Below are 18,766 nucleotides of genomic sequence, written 5' to 3' on the forward strand. Positions count from 1 at the left end.
TCAGATTTTTAAAAGAAAATTTGCCTTAGTGTTACTCTTAATGCTTCTGGTGTGCAAAATTATGTACGTAAGCACTGCTGCCTCTACAGGCAATGTGTCAAAAACTATCTACCACTGACCTTATGTCACTTCTAGTTATACATATAATTTTTTTGGGGGGGAGGGGCATACCTGGTGAAGCTCAGGGAATACTTTTGGCTCTACATTCAGGAATCACTCCTGACTGTGCTCAGGGGACCAGATGGGATGCCAGGAATCGAACCTGCGTCTGCCGCATGGAAGGCAGGCACCTAACCGGTTGTACTATCGTTCCTGCCCCCATATGCATAAACTCTTATAATTTTGACAGGGAAAATTAAATTGCAAAGGAGTAAGTATATGATATCTTATCAAATGGAAAGGATTCTATGAAATGTTTAACGATTTAGACATAGGAGCCAGGAATTTAGAGGAGCTAGAAACACTAACATTGTAACTTCGATTTATAATCTGTGTGTATCATTTAGCCCATTTCACAGGTGAAAATTGAGGGTTAGGAAGTGAGTCGGTTGGGATTTCAGTTCCATTCGTTTTAACGTCGGATTCATTAATTCAACAAATTAAGCACAACCTCGAGTTCACTCTTTCCTCCCTTCTTCCTATAGTGACCAAAGGCAGAAGGTCAAAGGACAGTGGGGTGTAAAATCTGGTCCCTTTTCAATAGGACCGTAATCCGCCCAGGCCCCGCCTCTCGACCGCTGAGCCCCGCCCCGAGCGGTTCAGCAACAGTGAGATCATGAATATGCAACTAAGGGGCAGATATTTAAAGGCGCCGGCACCACGCGCCTATCCCTGCCCCGCGCCGTTCGCCCCGTTCCTGTCCCTACTCGTAGGCCAGGCCCCCTTCGCCCGCGTCCGCCGCTGCGTGCGGAAGTTCTACCAGCATGTCGGAAAAACTGCCCTACAAAGTCGGTGAGTTCTAGGACTTGCAGCCGGCAGCGCCTGCTCCGGGCTTGGGGCGGTGGCCGCGGGGCCGGCCCGGGCCACTCAGGACCCCTCGAATCGCAGTCTGGGCGCGCTTCTCGCCGCGCGCGGCCGCCTGGGGGTTGGAGTTCTTTTCTCGGGTCGACGCGGTTGTTGAGGGCCGCCCGGGACTACAACTCCCGGCGTGCCCTGCGAAGCCCCGTGTCGCGGCGCGGGCTGTGCTGCAGCTAACCCGCGGCGTGTTCTTCGCGGAGCTGCCCCGAGCTGGCGGGGAACGCGCACCTGGAAAGCGTGCACCTGCCTGGATCTACACTAGGGAACCCGGATTCTGTTTCCTGGATCGCCACCGACCCCTTGGCTATTTTGATTGGGTTATTCCGGACAAATCCAGACCCTTCTCGGGGCCTCCTACGGGAAAGGCGAGGGGTGTGGAGCCCCTAACGGCGTGTGAGGCCTGCTTAGCCCACCGCTCGGGGACTTTGCTTTAGTTGCTCAACCCTTGGGGTCACTTTCCTCGCCCCTCCCCCAGGCCCGCAGTGAAAATCGTGCGGAGAATGCTGAAGGAAATTTGGAACGGTTGGAAAAATTCCTTCTTGCTGTTCCGTGGAGTGAAGGCTGCCCGACTGACGTTAACGTTTGTTGGGCCTTGACTCTGGAAGAACCACACGGCCCAACCTTAATTTACATTGGTTTACTTTAAGCGTTTCAGTTCTTGAAGTTATGAACTATTTTTCATTATGTGATGAGTATACTAGGTACCGGCATAAAGGGAATTTTTGCCCGTGATCTTACAGCTGGAAGGATCTGGGGGCACGATAGGAACCCCAGCTATGTATGCCCCAGAGCCCAGCTTTTCACTACTGTGTACAACAGAACATATTTGGGGGCTGAAAGGTAGTTCAAGGAGTCAGGCGTTTGCCTTGCAAGCCATGGCCCCTGGTTTTACCTCCACGTGGCATATGGTGATGTCCAGCATATGGTAATATCTGTTACACCACCTCCCCCAACTCGGCACTGAGCCAAGATATTGCCCCTGAGCACAGCCAGGTGGGATCAAAACAATGTAATTCGCACACAGTTTTCAGCAAACCCTGTTCTGACTAGCCAAAGGCTTTTTCTCCTTTTATTTTCCACTTTTGGGGTGCTTAACCCCATATGTTTGGTTGGAGTGCGTGCTTGGATTATGAGGTGACAGGATCAAATATGAGGCTCCCACATGGAAAGTGTGCATTCCAGCTCCTTGCACTATCTCCCCTGGCTAACATGTTTTGGAGTTTTTTGTTTTGTATATATACCCCATCTGGCAGTGCCCAGGGCTTACTTCTGGTTCTGTGCTCTGGGGACCATAATGAGATGCTGGGGATCAAACTCAGGTTGGCCATGAGCAAGGCAAGTACCCTACCCACTGTACCATTGCTCAGGTCCCACAGTATCTAATATCAAGACCTATAAACCTTGATAAAAGGATATTTGTGGTGTTCTGTGCTGTGCATTGTTTATAGAGTCTGTAGAAGTGAACTTTATCCCATTATGCAATGGAAGAAAGAGGCTCTGATAGGAAATGGCTCCCAAGGATTCCATCATCATAGTAACTTACTGGGGCATCAGAGAGCCGAAAAGGCCAAGCATTCAGGAGCCTGGGTTGGATCCTTCATCCAGGCACTGCATTGTCCCCCAAGCACTGCAAGGAACTGTAAAGTGCTGTGAAGTAGCAAGTAGCGGCCTGAGGTAGACTGTTGACGGTGTAGCAGCTGAAACTGAGGCCCAGAAAGGTTGTCATGGTCATATCAGTGGCAGAGCTGAATGCAGGCTTGTCTTACGGTCCAGATAGCAGTGGGTGGGATTGGGAGTCTTGGATTGTGTGGGAGGAGACAGGAGATGGAGGCCTTGGTAAGGTTGGAAGAAGGAAGCCCCCAATCAGGAAATCATCCTATGCCAGACAGTGCCCATGTATGTGGCTTTTTCTTTAATCCACAGGGTTTGGGGCCAGAGCCATAGTAAAGCAGACTGGGTGCTTGATCAAACTCCGGGCATCCTTTATGGCTTCTGAGCACTACCAGGAATGACCTGAAGAGCACTACCCTGGAGCACCACCGGGTGTGGCCCAAAAATCCAAAAAAAAGCTCAGGGTAAAGATGGTGATTCCCATTTTACAGACAAAGAAACAGACTCAGAGGATCTTGCCATTTTTCTCTGCTTTTTCTGGAACAGAGATTCACCAAGTTCCGTCATTGGGTAACTGAGCACCAGAGCCTGGAGCACTGTGCCCTTTTTGAGGGGCCCACGGGAAGGGCAGTGAAGGGGGGCAAATGGTGTTGGAGAGGGTGGAGTAACAGGATAGGACAGAACCTGTCGTCCATGGCTGCTGCTTCAGTCCCCAGAACCTTGGGAGGAGCCTTTGTCCCTAGACCTCTTGCCCCGCCTCTGCCACTGCCACTTCCCAGCGGCGGAACCAGGGATGGATCCTGTCCCTCTGTGGGCCAGTTCCTTATTGGCAAATGCTGGTAGGAGCTGGACTACTTTTTTGCTACTCCTGTCCCATGCCAGCTGCTTTCGTGTACCTTCTTTCGTTTACTCCTAAGAACAGATAGGTCGGTAAACATTGGCGGGCCCATTCTGCGTGCCAGGCCTTGGATTCACAAAGGTGACTCAGGGCTGAGGGTGGCAGCACCATGCACACACCACCATTGTCTCTCTCTCTTTTTTTTTCTTTTTGGGTCACATATGGGGATGCTCAGGGGTTACTGCACTCAGGAATTACTCCTGGCAGTGCTGGGGGGTGGGCGCAGGGAGGGCGACTAAATGGGATGCCAGCGGTTGAACCGAGGTCAGCTGTGTGAAAGATAAGCTTCCTACCCACTGTGCTATTGCTCCGGCCCCAACTGTCTCCATTTTCCCTACCTGCCTGGCTGCTATCCCAGTTCTGACTCCCTCCTCGGCTCTCCCTGGGTCTCCTGCTCTCCAGATCCAGTACAGCAGCCAGGGGTCTTTTCTCAATGAATGTGGTCACGTTACTCCTTTTAGTCCTGGGCTGGAGAGAGAAGGAAGTAAAGTACTGGTCTTGCATGCCACCATCCCTAGCATGGAGCCAGAAACAGCCCCTGAGTGTGACCTAACACCCTGAGTCCAAAAAATAAAAGCAAACCAAGCAACTTTGTAATCTTGGCTGGGGATGTGGCTCTATGGTAGAACATGCCCTGCACTTATTTGGTGCTGGGCTCGCTACCCCACACCAAACAAAAGCAAAACAAAACCCTACAAAACCTGTGTAGGCTTCTCACCTCACTAGCAATAAAATCCAGACTCTTCATGTTTTCTGCTAATTGCTTCACCTTGGTGCACACCCCCATTCCTTCCTCAGAAATATGCCAAGTTCTTTCCTGTTCACAGGTTTTAGTTGAGCATATGTTATGAGCCAGATGTATCAGTTGCTGGGGTAAGCCTTCAGGTAAAAAGAACTGCTGTGCTTAAACTGACGTGGGAAATGAGTGTTGCTAGTATGAAGATGTGAAGCTGTAGGGCTTTAGACTCAGTGAGGAAGAAGAGGGAGAAGGGGCCTTAAGGCTTTGTGAGGGTAAGTTAAAGCACTGGACGTTGATTGCTTTTTCTTTTTCTTTTTGGGTCACACCTGGCGATGCACAGGGATTATTCCTGGTTTACACACTCAGGAATTACTCCAGGCGGTGCTCAGGGGACCATATGGAATGCTGGGAATCGAACCTGGGTCGGCTGTGCAAGGCAAATGCCCTACCTGCTGTGTTATCACTCCAGCCCCTAGAGTTGATTGTTTTGATTTTTTTTTTGGGGGGGGGGGGGGCTGGTGGAGCAACAACTGGCAGTGCTCAGGGATTACTCCTGACCAAATGTGCTGGGGGTTGAATACAGGTTGGCTCATGCAAGGCAAGCACCCTACCCACTGTACTCTATCACTTCATCCCCCAGTTGATGGGTTTTTCTACTTGAGAAGAGTGGTGCCATTAAAAATTTAAAAAGAAGCCAGAGAGATAATGCAGGTAAGGTGCTTGCCTCGTATGTGGCTGACCTGGTTTGATCCCCGGTACCATATGGCACAAGCCAGCAATAAGCCCTGAACATAGCAGGGTATGGACCGCCCACCTCCTGCAAGAAAACAGAAATCATGTGAGTTTTTGTCATAGCACACAGTGGGGTGGTCATTCCAATTGGGAAGTTGGGGCTTATAGTTCAAACGTGACACACACATCCAGTACAGCTGTATGGACAGCATACAGTTTTCAAGTGGTTGTGTTGAAAATTTAGATTAGACCAGTGTCAAATTTAGGAAGAAACTTGGACTGGAGAGAATTATGTGGGAGTTATTACCCTGAGAAAATATTTAAAGCTAGGTGAGCTCATCTTGTTAGACTTGGAGAAGAGGAACATGAAAGTGCCCTGAGGGCCTCCAAACCTTGAGTCCTAACTAAGAGAGCTAGGAAGGTCAGAGGGAAAATCACAGGTTTGCCCAGAGGGTGGAGAAGTCAAAGAAAGAAAGAATTTTGGGAGCAGAAAGCAGTAATTGGTGGCATCACTATTGCTGCAGGTCTTATATTACGGGTAATTCACCTTTCACCTTTCGGTGTATGTGTGTGTGTGTGTGTGCGTGGGGTCTGACTAGTCTTTGGAAATTCAAGAAGGTTAAGTTGTAGTGGGGCAGCTGAGTCCTTAAGGGAGTAAGAGGTGATGGGCCCCAGAATGGCTTCTCTGGTACAGTGAACACAATATTCAGTTCCTGTAAATGGACCAAAAAGACTGGTGGGGTGGAGGGGAGTGGAGTAGTTTTCAACTGAGGCTGACAGTTGAGGAAAAGGGTTGGAGGTCTGGAGAAAGCAGCAGAGGAAAAAACAATTAAGAAAATGCAGGGGGTGGGGCATTTGGAGTGGGCCTTGAGGTTTGTGGTCTTAATGAATTAGTTCCCTTGGTGAGGCCATGACTTTCCTCCTGCTTGCTTCAATGACGTGGGTCCTTGCGGAAGATTGGATTTGACGAAGTTTGAGGACATGAGGGTAGAGAGACCCTTGGGATCTTAAATTGTGGAAGGAAGGAGTAGACAATAGGCAATGAACATGAAAGACAGTGATGGGAAGGATTGTGGGTTCACACGTCACACTGGTCGGGCTGCAGTCTTCCCAGAGCTGAGTCTCTGGGGAGAAAGAGCTGGAAAGATAAGACTTGGCCAGAATGGGCTGCTTGAGATCCAGATTTCCAAGTGTACCAAGAGAGTGGGTAGGGGCGTGTGTGTTGAGGTCCAGTGGGAGTCCTCCTTCCCACGGGAGGAATAGCTCATTTCTGAAATTGTTTAAATGTGCAGTGGAAAGCATGCAGCAGAAATCCATTTCATATTAAATTCTCTAGTCCTTTCCCTCACACCCACCATGCCCTTGAGTGACTGATAGAATCTAAATGTCACTAAAGATAAAAATGCAGCTGATGAGGTAGTACAGAGGGGAAGGTCCCTGCAAGACAAGCAGCCAGCCCTTCACCCCCAGGCATCACATAATGTCCCCCAAACATCACCAGGAGTGATCTCTGAGCTTCCGGTTAGGAAGCCAAGAGTGAGTCTAGCAGCGTGAGGTATGGCCCACCAAAATAATAATAGAAACATAAAAATAAAGTGTTTTATCGGAGGCTGGAGGAAAGAGTACAGCAGGGATAGTATTTGCCTTGCCAGCCCAGGTTTCAATCCCAGCACCCCATATGGTCCCCCAAGCCCACCATAATGGCCCAGAGAAAGCCCAGAGCCACTGCCAGATATGACCTCAAAACAAAGTTTTTATCAGGAAGAAGGTCCCCAGGAAAATCCAGTAGCCCAGGGGCTTAGAGCACCTGCCTTTCAATCTCATGCTCCCAAGTTCAAATCCTGACCCCTAGCAGCTTTTTTTTTCTTCCTGTTTTTTTTTGGGGGGGAGGGACGAGTGGGCCACACCTCATAGTGCTCAGGAACTATTCCTGGCCCTGTGCTCAGGAGTGATCCCCGGCACGCTCAGAGCCCAGATACAGTACTGGAGATCAAACCTGGGTTGGAGAGTGCAAGAGCGCAAGAGAGAGCAAGTGCCTTACCCACTGTGCTATCCATCTGGCCCTCCATAAGCAATTTCTAACTCCCACATCCTGGACTGTGTGAGTGCCATGCAAAGGGGTGTGCACAGCTAAATAGGAAGTGTGAGCCCTGGTGACAGAGTGACCCCTAGCAAACATGCATGTGAACACAACTAAAAGGAGTGCGAATTTCAACAAGGTCCATAGCAGAATGCAAGCACAATGACTCACCCTCGTTAAAAAGTTCAGCAGGGCTGTAGTGCCGGGGTGCTAGCACAGCAGGCAGGGTGTTTGCCTTGCACATGGTGACCGGGTGCATCTTCAGCATTCCATATGGTCTCCTGAGCACCGCTAGGAGTAGTTCTTAAGTGCAGAGCTGGGAGTAACCCTCAAGCATCGTCAGATATGGCCCCAAAACAAAAACATCAGGGCTGGATAGATAGTACAGGGACTAGGGGTGCTTGCTCTGCATGCGGTGGACCCAGGTTTGTTCCCCTGCACCCCAAACAGTCCTCTTAAGTACCACTGGGTGTGGCCCCCCCATTTTTTTTTAAATGAAGTCCAAGTTCCATTCTAGGGTTATTGAATCTGATATTCTAGGGAGATCTGCAGAGATGATACCATCAGGGAGATTTGTAAACCCTTGACTTAGTGACTCCTTTAGAGATAGATAGAGGGCTGGAGTGATAGTACAGCTGGTAAGGGTGTTTGTAGGCCCACCAGGGTCCGATCCCTGGCACCACATATGATCCCCTGAGCTTACCACTGGGTATGATCCCCTCCCCCCAAAAACAAGGAATGGGCAGTGGTGGGGTGGGTAGGTTTTGCAGAGTACTGGGATAGTGAGAACTCACAACAACCTCTCTTGAGAACCTTCCTGAAAATCTGAATCAATGAGAAACTGAGGTGGTAGATAGTGATCAAAATAGAACCTGCATTACTAATGACAGCAAGAGCTGAGGATGTTAATCACTGTCCCTAATGATCCTCTAACTGAGAACTTCCAAAGTCAGAGGCTACCCAGCAGTTCCGGGCTAGGGGGCCTGGGGACACTGCTCTGAGAGCAGAAAACATCTACTTGCTGGCAGCTCATTGTTGCAAAAGAAGCAAGAGCCGAGCAAGTTCGTCCCACACCATCCACCTCCCCTAGGCGGAGAGCCCAAGGGTGCACCTTGGGCTCCACAGACACATTCCCTTTCCGCAGAATGAAACGCTTGGGTGGGGAAGAAGGCTTTTCGCAGTCTTAGGCAGCTGTCAATTCCAGGGTGTTAGATAAGACCAATTTCGAGTGTTGGCGTTATTTATCCCTTCCCAGAGGAATGACTGGGATCGTGGAGAGCCAGGAATGAGGTCTGTAGGCGCGGCAGAGAGGGGGAGGAGTGGGCCGTGTGTGTATTTGGTCTGACGGTTGTTTTTCAACGGGGCATTTAGCCATGTTAAACTTTCACTTACCTGTGGGCCTCTTTGGTTAGTGCGGCTGGCCATGGCTGTAGGCGGCAGCTGGGCAGGGACGCGGGTCTCAGGGTATGGACTGCCCCGGCCCCATCAAGTCCGCACTGAGCGTGCAGTGCAAATCCACACGTGGGGGCGTGGGGGAGGGCTGAGAGGCGGTGCTTCGCGGGCGGTGGGACAGGTGGCTGACCAACTCCCACCCTCTCCTGCCCCTGCAGCTGACATCAGCCTGGCTTCCTGGGGACGCAAGGCCCTGGACATCGCGGAGAATGAGATGCCGGGCTTGATGCGCATGCGGGAGATGTACTCAGCCTCCAAGCCACTGAAGGGCGCCCGCATCGCCGGCTGCCTGCACATGACGGTGGAGACCGCCGTCCTCATCGAGACCCTCGTTGCCCTGGGTGCCCAGGTGAGGCCCGGTGCTGTTCGCTGTTCAGCCACCAAGTCCAGGGTGGTGATGACCCCCTCACTTGGAGCTCCAGCCAAGTCAGTGTTAACACCACTGGGGGGACGGGGGACGAAGGTGGGAGGTAGGAACCATTGAACCATGTGTATCATTGGGTTATGGGTGCTGGGAGACCATGCCACGCAGGGATCGAACCCATGGCACCCGCATGCAATTGTGGTTCCAACTGTTGTGGTTCCAACCACTAATGAGCCATCTCTCTAGCCCTGCTGCCACCCTTTGTGTCTTTGTGTGGTGACTGCTCTGCATACTTTCTCCACAACTGGGAAATAATCTTACTGTCCTCACTTCACATCCTCCTGACAGAAATAAACAGGAAGAGACTAATAGGAAAAAACTAACGGGAATCTCTGACCGGAAGCGCTAACAGGAAGAAACTCACTCCCCTTGTCCCACTGGTTTAGCTGAACTCTGATCTCATAGGCTGACCCAAGGGGGTCATGTGCCTGCCTTCCACCAATCCTGGCTGACAGTGGATGGTGTGTTCTGATTGGTTCAGTTCTAGTCATGTGTACCGTTGATTGACAGACCTCCCAAGGTCAAGTTTGGGTGTGAAATGGTTAATGGAAGAAGGAGCTGGCAGAGCAGTCAGCAGCAAGGTATTCTAGGGCTTAGTTCTTAGACCTTTACTTTCTTTGTAATATTCATGTCCCCGGTGATTTTGATTAATTTTAGTTTTAAGTCCGGAGCTCAGAGGTCCAGAGAGATAGTACTGGGAGTAACTGGCTTGCATTTCCACTGACCCTGGTTTGATCCCCATTCCCCACTTACCGTTAAGGAGTGACCCTGAGCACAGCCAGAAATACACTGAAGGGTGTGACCCAAATCTCCGCCTCGCCACCCCCCCACCCCAAAACTGCTTGGATGGCAGTTATGTACAAGTATATATTCTGCACTTCTGAACGCTGTATGTGTGTGTGTGTGTGTGTGTGTGTGTGTGTGTGTGTGTGTGTGTGTGTGTGTGTGTGTGTGTACACACATATGCAACTGCTGAGACATCATCTCCATATGGACATCTAATAGTTTAACTTTGACAAGCAGACAAAGTGCTTTCCTAATCCCTAATCTCCCTACTCCCATCCCCTGCAGCTTTCTCCACTTAAATAGGAATTAGCCACCAAGGGTTTTTTTTTTTCTTTGTTTTTTTGCTTTGTGGGTCACACCCTGTGATACTCAGGCTTACTCCTGGCTCTGCACTGAGGAATTACTCATGGTGGTGCTCAGGGAACCATATGGGATGCTGGGGATTGAACCCGGATTGGCCATGTGCAAGGCAAATCGCTCCAGCCCTGCTATCCAGGTTTTGTCAGTTCTACAACTGCGGGTTGGTCCTGAATCCTCTCTCACCAACAGCTGACTTCCTCAGCAAGTCCTGTCAGCTAGCCTTTAAAATATACCTTCCTCACTGGTGAAGGTACGGGTGTTTCATTGTATGACTGAGACTTAGACCTGAAAGCTTTGTAACTGCTCTCACGGTGGTTCAATAAATAAAGTTATAAAAAATGAAAAAAAAAAGGTAAGGTGGAGTTCATGGACAATTCAATCAGCTAATCAGTGGCTGAATAAATAGCAGTGTTCCTACATTAAAAATAAATAAATAAATAAAATATACCTTCCTTAGTTACTGCTTCTAATTGCCCTCAGCGCTGCATTTGCCTTTCAGCTGTCTTGCCTGTCTTCCAGGTGCAATGGTCCAGCTGCAACATCTTCTCCACCCAGGATCACGCAGCAGCTGCTATTGCCAAAGCTGGCATTCCCGGTGAGTTGGGTTGGCTGCTGGGGAATGGGGCTGTATCCCAGGAGCGCTGCTTCTCTGTGTCAGGTTGGGAACTCAGGCCCACAGGCTCTTAGCCTAGTGGCCATAGGAAAGCACTGGTTTGTCCCACTGGCATCCAGAGTCCTTGGGAAAGTGCATATTGGTCCAGTTTAAGTTATGTGACGGGCTAGAGAGAGAGTACTACAACGGGTAGGGCCCTTGCCTTGAACTCAGAAGTCAAGTTCTGTGACAGGGAAAGGTGGGCTCTCAGGATTGGGAACCACATGATGTAAAGGAAGGGAAGTTCGTGCAGGAAGGATGTTGGTCTGCTTGCCAGAGTTGGGAGGGGGAAATAGTGATCAGAAAAAAGAGCCTCCCCAGATAGGTGTCCATTACCTAGGACTGAAGGTCTGGAGGACCCAAAGCAGAAGGATTTTCTCAAGCTGCTGGAGAAATAGGACATCTGCCTACACTTGGAGGAGAGTAGAGACCCCAGGAGGGGAGTGAAGGCCAGGGAGGAGGGAGAACCCAGGAGGGGATGGGGGGGAGGGGTAGAGGCCCAGGAGGGGAGAGGAAAAAGGGAGGGGAGTGGCCAGGGGTGAAGCCAGGTCATGAACCTTTGTGATTCCTTTCAGCCAGCTCCAGGTGGAGGGGGCGGAGGGGGGTGAGGACCCCTCCAGGGACTGCCCAGGTGTCTCCCACCCTCAACCCTGCTGGGGCTCCATGGCCCTCTGGAAAAACTCCGTAATGCTTCTGTAACGTGGCTGCCTCAGGTCGGGGAGAGGCAGCTGGCCGGCTTTATCCTTTGCTTATGGGAAGGTCATGGGAGTGCCACACCTGTGTCCCAGTCATGCCACCTCATGGGAACGTTTGTTTCACTGGGTTTCTGTGAGGGGAAATGAGTTGGGGCATGAAGCAGTTAGAGTAATGCCTGGCACAAAGAAGTAAGTGCTTCATACATAGTAGCGGCTATTAGTAATTTTTTGGCCAGACTCTGGAACCACCCACCAGTGCCTGCTGGGTCCTTGAGTTCTTGTAATGGAACTAAAACTTGAACCTTGTTATAAAACAAGGGTCCATGTGAGTGTGGCTTCCTACCCTTGGGGCACCCTCAACTCAGCTGCAAGCAGTGTGGGTAGGAACTCCAGTCGCTATGGGTTTATGCCCCAAATCCCTGGGGCCCAGCCAGAAAGGATTGGGAATGGAAACCATTCTTTCTAGATATTTCTGGGGCATGGATGGTTGGGGTGGGGGTGAGGTACCTCCAGCTCACTTAGTCTATCTATATCATAGTGAGTCTCATTTACAGACTGTGGCTCACTAAGGTTAAGTGGTTTGCCCAGACCCACAGCTCTGCACTGCAGAGCCAGGGCTGGAACTCGGGTTTTCCGCGCTCCCAGGGGTGAAGTGTCACTGCCAGAGGGGCTGGAGGTGGCAGGGGTGGGAATCTTCAAGGCAATGGAACTGACTCTGCCCGGGGGTTGACGTGCGTCTCCCTTGCAGTATACGCCTGGAAGGGGGAAACAGATGAGGAGTACTTGTGGTGCATCGAACAGACCCTGTACTTCAAGGACGGGCCCCTCAACATGATTCTGGACGATGGCGGTGACCTCACTAACCTCATCCACACCAAATACCCTCAGCTCCTGTCTGGTGAGCACAGCGGGTGTGGGCGGAGCTGGAAGGCAGACAGGACTTCAGGCCAGCCTGGCAGGAATGCCCAGTGCTGAGTCCAGGAGGGGCTCCTGGAGGGAAGCTGAGGCCTGGCTGATAACGATCCAAGGGCCAGGCAGGGTGAGGTGAGAACTGGGGAGACGTCAGCTTTGTTAAAGTGGAGGGAAGGAATGGTCAGTGCTAAGGGGCTTCAGGCGGTCAGCGCTAAAGGGCTTCAGGTGGGAAAGTGTGGCCTGTTCCTAACCAAAGGAAGCCTGCCTGGCCGCATCTCCACTGGGAAGTGTCACAGGAAGTGGCTGCAGGTTTTGAATTTTCATGAAACCTGGATGTGGGAGGACGTCACAGGTCAAGAGGAAAGAATTTGACTGGATCCTGAGAGAAAAGGGAATTGGAGGCTTTAAGTAGACTTCTGCATATATATGCGCCAGAAAGGACTGCTGGGGGCTGGAGGGATAGGTAAGGGGTGAGGACGGCATTTATCTTGCATGCAGCCAACCTGGTTTGATTCCAGGTATAGCCCCCAAACTCCCTCCACCCCCTTCTACTCCACACAGACACTCATGCCCATACACAGACATACCCAGAACCGCTGGAGTATGGGGTGTGATTGGGTGATTAGGCCGCATGTGATGGGGACAGGGCTGTGGGAGTTGGAGGCGGAGTCCTTAGGCCCTCGGTGAATACAGCCTCCCTCATACTGTGGGTAACTGGTTTGTACTGGTCCAGACATGGAAACCCAGAGAGGAGCTGCATTAGGGGATAAAAGTGAGGAATTTGGGTGGGATTAAGGCATGGGCTCTGAGGCTCTCTGGGCCTCATTGTGGTACGCTGACTTCCCCTTTGTGGCCTGAAGCTCATCCCCTCCCTCTTGTTCAGGCATCCGGGGCATCTCTGAGGAGACCACCACTGGTGTCCACAACCTGTACAAGATGAATGCCAATGGCATCCTGAAGGTGCCTGCCATCAATGTCAACGACTCAGTCACCAAGGTGAGCCCATGGGTAGGCCACTATGCCAGGCAGCACCTCTGAAGGACTCCAAGGTGGGACTAGTCAGGGTGTCCAGCAGACCTCAGCCAGACACCCAGAGCTTCAGTCGAGTAGCCTCTTGGATGAGGCCCATTTCTTATACTTGACCCTCAGGAACTCTACTGGACTGTCAGGGAAAGGGGGAGAAAAACCGGGGATGGCAGGGGAAGAAGTCTCAGGAAGCGATCAGGCCCTGGCCTACTGCCAATCCATGTGCCCCATTTCCTCTCAGAGCAAATTTGACAACCTCTATGGCTGCCGGGAGTCGCTCATCGATGGCATCAAGCGGGCCACGGACGTGATGATTGCAGGCAAGGTGGCAGTGGTGGCAGGCTACGGGGACGTGGGCAAGGGCTGTGCACAGGCCCTGCGGGGTTTCGGCGCCCGAGTCATCATCACTGAGATTGACCCCATCAATGCCCTGCAGGCCGCCATGGAGGGTAAGGAAGAGAGAGGGGAGGCTGGCAGCCATGGGGGCAGGGTAGGGGACCCAGATGACCCAGGGCCACTGTCTGCACAGGCTATGAGGTAACCACCATGGATGAGGCCTGCAAGGAGGGCAACATTTTTGTGACTACCACGGGCTGCGTGGACATCATCCTGGGCCGGTAGGTGCCAGGCAAGGGCTGGGAGGAACGACTTGGGGGACGGACTTCCCGGGTCCCTGATGGTCCCGTGGGCTCGGCTCCCACACAGGCACTTTGAGCAGATGCAGGATGACGCCGTTGTGTGTAACATTGGCCACTTTGATGTGGAGATCGATGTCAAGTGGCTGGAAGAGAACTGTGTGCAGAAGGTCAACATCAAGCCCCAGGTGAGCAGCATGGGCCCTGCAGTAGATGGGCTGCAGCAGGGGGCGTGTGCCACACTGCCAGGGCATTGGGAGAACCATCTGGGGACCCCATTTCCTGGACCACTTAGAGTTTCACTGAGCCCATGACATCCTACATCTTTTTTTTTTTTAGTAAAACATTTTATTGGAGGTTTTTGAAGGGAGGGAGGGAGGGGGAGAGAGAGAGAGAGAGAGAGAGAGAGAGAGAGAGGGAGAGCGCTTCTCCAAGGGCAGAGAGAGCCCCTACACACACCCCAGCATTAGCTATGGAAGCATGAAAGTGTACATCTCAAGAGCGAGATGCAGGTGACACACGTGCTCAGACACGTGGGCCTAAGCAGCACAGGGGCTCAGGCAGCATTTGCGCCGACATCCTACATCTTTGGGGCCAGAGGGGACTTCCAGCAGTGTTCAGGAGGCCCGGGTTCCTCTCCTGGCCTCTCAGCAGTCGGTTTGGTGGTTCCGTGGCTGAGGATGTGCTGCTGCTCGGGTCCTTGGTGCCTGGGATTTCCCAGGCTACTCAGCAGTGCTGGGGGCCTCCAAGGCCACGCCTGGCAGCAGTGCTCGGTGCACCATGTGGCGGTGGGGATTAAATTGGCATTAGTCACACTCAAAGCTCATGCTCAAGCCCAGTACTGCCTCTTCCGCCTCGCTGTGCTTTTGCACGCTTGAGCAGCTGACACGCAGTCAGCTTGTCTCTGTGGCTCCCTCCTCACTCTCAGGCTTGAACCGCCATCACTCACTTCAGAGTGTGTGGCTCCACACCAGTGACTTAACACCACAGACTTCAGTGAAGTGAGGATGCGTTTATTAAGACTAAATGGAAAAAAAAACCAGACAAAATGGGATTGATATGTCTATAAACGTACCTATAGTTAAATGTGTGCTTTTAATCTATGGAAGTGATATTAATAAGAAAAACAGTATGTATGCCTGTGTGCACATGCGGGGGTGGGGTGTGACCACAGTGGTGCCTGGGGGCTATTCTGACTCTGCTCCAGGCTCACTCCTGGTGTTCTTCAGGAGACTTTGTGGTGCCGGGAATTGAACTTGGGTCTCCTGCATGCTTTGTACATGCTCGGCCTGCTGGTTTCTTTTTCTGGCCCTTGGACCCGGCAATGCACAGGGGTTACTCCTGGCTCATGCACTCAGGAATTACTCCTGGCGGTGCTCGGGGGACCATATGGGATGCTGGGAATCAAACCCGGGTCGGCTGCGTGCAAGGCAAACGCCCTACCCACTGTGCTATCGCTCCAGCCCCAAGGCCCTTGGAAATTTTTATTGGATACTTAGTGTGTGAAGCCTCCAGCCAAGTGTCCCACACGTGCCAGTTCACTATATTCTCCCAGCAGACCTGTGAGCGCTGCAACTTAGAGTTGCTTCCACGTCAGTGATTATCAATGGTCTGTGCCAGCTCCTGAGCTGGAGGCTGTTCTGGAGCGGTTCACGCCCCCTCTGGGCACTACCGGACAAGAGGATGGGGTGGGCATCGGGTGCCATAATCTGCTAGCCCTCACTGGTGCCCTGCCCACTTGCAGGTGGACCGCTACGTGCTGAAGAGTGGGCGCCGCATCATCCTGCTGGCCGAGGGCCGACTGGTCAACCTGGGCTGTGCTATGGGACACCCCAGCTTCGTGATGAGCAACTCCTTCACCAACCAGGTGCTGGCGCAGATTGAGTTGTGGACCCATGCGGAAAAGTACCCTGTGGGGGTCCACTTCCTGCCTAAGAAGGTAGGTTTCCATGCAGACAGGAACCCACCACAGCTCCCCAGGGTTTAGCTTGTTTGCCTCTCTATCCTCTATCAGGCCCTCAGAGGACCTTCTATAGGGCAGAAATCTTTCTCTTCATGTAGGAGAGGAGGGAATAAAGACCCCAGATTGGGTTTGATTCTCTGATTGGCAGGACAGGGTGGTGAGGGTATGGGCCTAGGAGCAGCACACACAGCCCAGATTCGAATCTCAGTCTCCCCATTCTGCAGCTGTGTCAAATTGACCTCCCCATGTCCCCACTGTTCCTCAGTACAACAAAGGCAGAAGTACCTCCCTGAAGAAAGTGAGGGACTCTTCACTCGGGGTCACTAAGGATTTAAGAATCCTCAAGGAACCGGAGTGTTCCTGTCTCTGCCCGTCATGGAAAAGATGTCCCATTCGTAGGACAACTCCAGAAAAGCATCTGGGCTGGCTCTTTGGGGCGGGGTCTGAGGTTGGAGATGCAGTTGTTCCTCCCACCAGTGCTTGGAGGGGAGGCTGTGATTTGGTTCTCTCTTGAGGCAGAGCAACTCGGAAGCCAAACCACATATCTGAGGTTGGCTCCTGGGATCAAATGAGATGCCTGCCACATATCACATGACAGACACCACAGCACAAGGGTTTTTGTATCTATTGGCAAATTAAGGCGGGAAACGGGTCTCCATGCATTTCACTGACACCAAGTCTTCCTCCACAGCTGGATGAAGCAGTGGCCGAAGCCCATCTGGGCAAGCTGAATGTGAAGCTGACCAAGCTGACCGAGAAACAGTCCCAGTACCTGGGCATGCCCCGCGATGGCCCCTTCAAGCCCGATCATTACCGCTATTGAAAGCCAGGCCCATCGTGGCCTTCCAGCTGCTGTACTTGCCCAGGCCCCGCCTCTCCCCAAGAGCAAATGGCACCAACTTTGCAAGTAGTTTGTTCATGTCTCCCTGTGGCTGGTCACCCCGTTTTTGGCCTCTGCTGCATCCCTCATACCGTTCCTAGTGTGTTGGGGAAACAAGAAGCCCTTCTCAAGCCCTGGTCACGATGAGGATACAAGGGAGACACCCAGAGGGGGCCATGAGCTCAGGGGTCTTGGAACTACTCACTCGGTCAGTCCTTCCTTAGACAGGAAGTTGGCAAGTTTGGTTACAGAGCCCGTGTGCTCTACTGCCCGGTCTCTCACCTGTCTAGTGGACTTTATCCCCATGTTCTCAGTTTATAGGTTCACTGGCTTCTTAGCCCATTACAGAAGAAAAGGCAGGGAGGAACTGTTAGTTTTCATGCTCCCGAGAGCCTGGCTTAGTGATGGGCGTTCTCCTAAACCTCAGAGCAATGAGGTTGGCATTATGAGTCCCTATTTTACAGGGGTTAGAATATACTGCTTAGGACCAGCCAGGCCCAAAGTGACTGCCCGAGGTTGAAGGGCCCACGCGAGGAAAGGGCAGGCAATGGTTTGCTGCTGCCACTGTGAGACATGATGGTTCCTGTCACAACCCTGGGTCGAAAAAGTGGCTCAGTTCATTTATAAGGCTTATGATGGTAAAAGAGGAGGAAACGTGGTTAATAAACTTTTTGGTGCCTAAACAAATTTTGAGACTTACTGTCTTGATAATCCAGTTGAACAGCAGGTGACACAAGAAGGGGTTCAGGCTGTGTGCTGAAGAGGCAGTGTTTTGGGGTTTCAGGCACCCCATGGGGCTTGGAAGGGTAAGGAATGTTATACTTGACTCTTCAGTCTTCATTTTTGTTTCGGTTTGGGGCCACACCTTGTGGTGCTCAAGGCTTACTCCTGGTTCTGTTCAGGGATCGCTCCTCCAGTGGTTGGGGGGGCCATATGGAGTGCCAAGGATTGAACCTGGGTTGGCTGCATGGAAGGCAAGTGCCTTACCTTCTGTACTATCTCTCCAACCCCTCTTCAATTTTTTTTAATCACTTTTAAAATAGTATTTATTTGTTTTTTTTTTTGGGGGGGGGACCACACCTGACAATGCTCAGGGTTACTTCTGGCTTTACTTCAGGTGAGGCTTAGGGCACCATGTGGGATGCCAGGGATCAAACCCAGGTTGGCTGCATGCAAGTCAGGTGCCTTACCTGTTGTACTATTGCTCCAGCCCCATATCACATTTTTAAATACCCCAATTATCATTTAACAGGGGAATTTAACCTGTTTGTATTTATTTCATCTGTTTATCTCATCTACCTATTTTGTTTCAATTTTTTTTAAAAAATGTATTTATTTATTTTTTGCTTTTTGATTGATACCCGGCGAAGCACAGGGGTTACACCTGCCTCATGCACTCAGGAATTACCCCTGGCAGTGCCTGGGGGACCATATGGGATTCTGGGAATCAAACCTGGGTCGGCCACGTGCAAGGCAAACGCCCTACCCACTGTGCTATCTGTCCAGCCCCTTTCCAACTTTATTTTTGCTTCAATTTATTTTCTTTTGTTGGACCACAGTGAATGGTGCTTCAGGGTTACTCCTGGCTTGGTGCTCAGAGGTCACTACAGGTACTGTGTCAGGGACTGTATCACAGTTTTAATTTTGGTTTGATCCACTTCCCTGGCTCTAATTTAATTTTTTTTTATTTTGGTTGTTTGGGCACTCGATAGTGCTCAGGGGCTATTCCCGGCTCTGTACTCCTGGGTTGCTCCTGGCAGTATCCAGGGGACCACGCGTTCTGGGGATCAAACCTGTGCACTCATCTGCTGCGTTCTCTCCAGCTGAATCTTCCGGCTGAGAATGGAGACTCAGAGGTTAAGTGACTTTCCTAAAATTAGGTTATAAGAAAGAGGCTTTATCGT

At 51.5% G+C, this 18,766-nt stretch overlaps 1 protein-coding gene across 1 annotated transcript; it reads left to right on the forward strand.

Annotated features, from left to right (window-relative positions):
• The first annotated feature begins 793 nt into the window (after window positions 1–793).
• On the forward strand, window positions 794–17,549 carry AHCY (adenosylhomocysteinase). Its single transcript, XM_056121918.1, has 10 exons — window positions 794–951; window positions 8,688–8,878; window positions 10,619–10,694; window positions 12,195–12,344; window positions 13,242–13,354; window positions 13,626–13,833; window positions 13,914–14,001; window positions 14,090–14,207; window positions 15,764–15,958; window positions 16,674–17,549. The coding sequence occupies exons 1-10, from the start codon at window positions 924–926 to the stop codon at window positions 16,803–16,805; spliced, it is 1,299 nt and encodes a 432-aa protein (XP_055977893.1). The 5' UTR covers window positions 794–923; the 3' UTR covers window positions 16,806–17,549.
• The last annotated feature ends 1,217 nt before the right edge of the window (window positions 17,550–18,766 follow it).

This window comes from Sorex fumeus, unplaced genomic scaffold, assembly GCF_029834395.1.
Source record: "Sorex fumeus unplaced genomic scaffold, SorFum_2.1 ptg000044l, whole genome shotgun sequence".
NCBI lineage: Eukaryota > Metazoa > Chordata > Mammalia > Eulipotyphla > Soricidae > Sorex > Sorex fumeus.

Bases quoted from the DNA above. Each gene is read 5' to 3' on its own strand.
- AHCY (XM_056121918.1), top strand. From the start codon at position 924: ATGTCGGAAAAACTGCCCTACAAAGTCG. The intron at 8,879-10,618 runs GTGAGGCCCGGT...CCTGTCTTCCAG, and splicing joins TCGTTGCCCTGGGTGCCCAG to GTGCAATGGTCCAGCTGCAA. The intron at 12,345-13,241 runs GTGAGCACAGCG...CCTCTTGTTCAG, and splicing joins ATACCCTCAGCTCCTGTCTG to GCATCCGGGGCATCTCTGAG.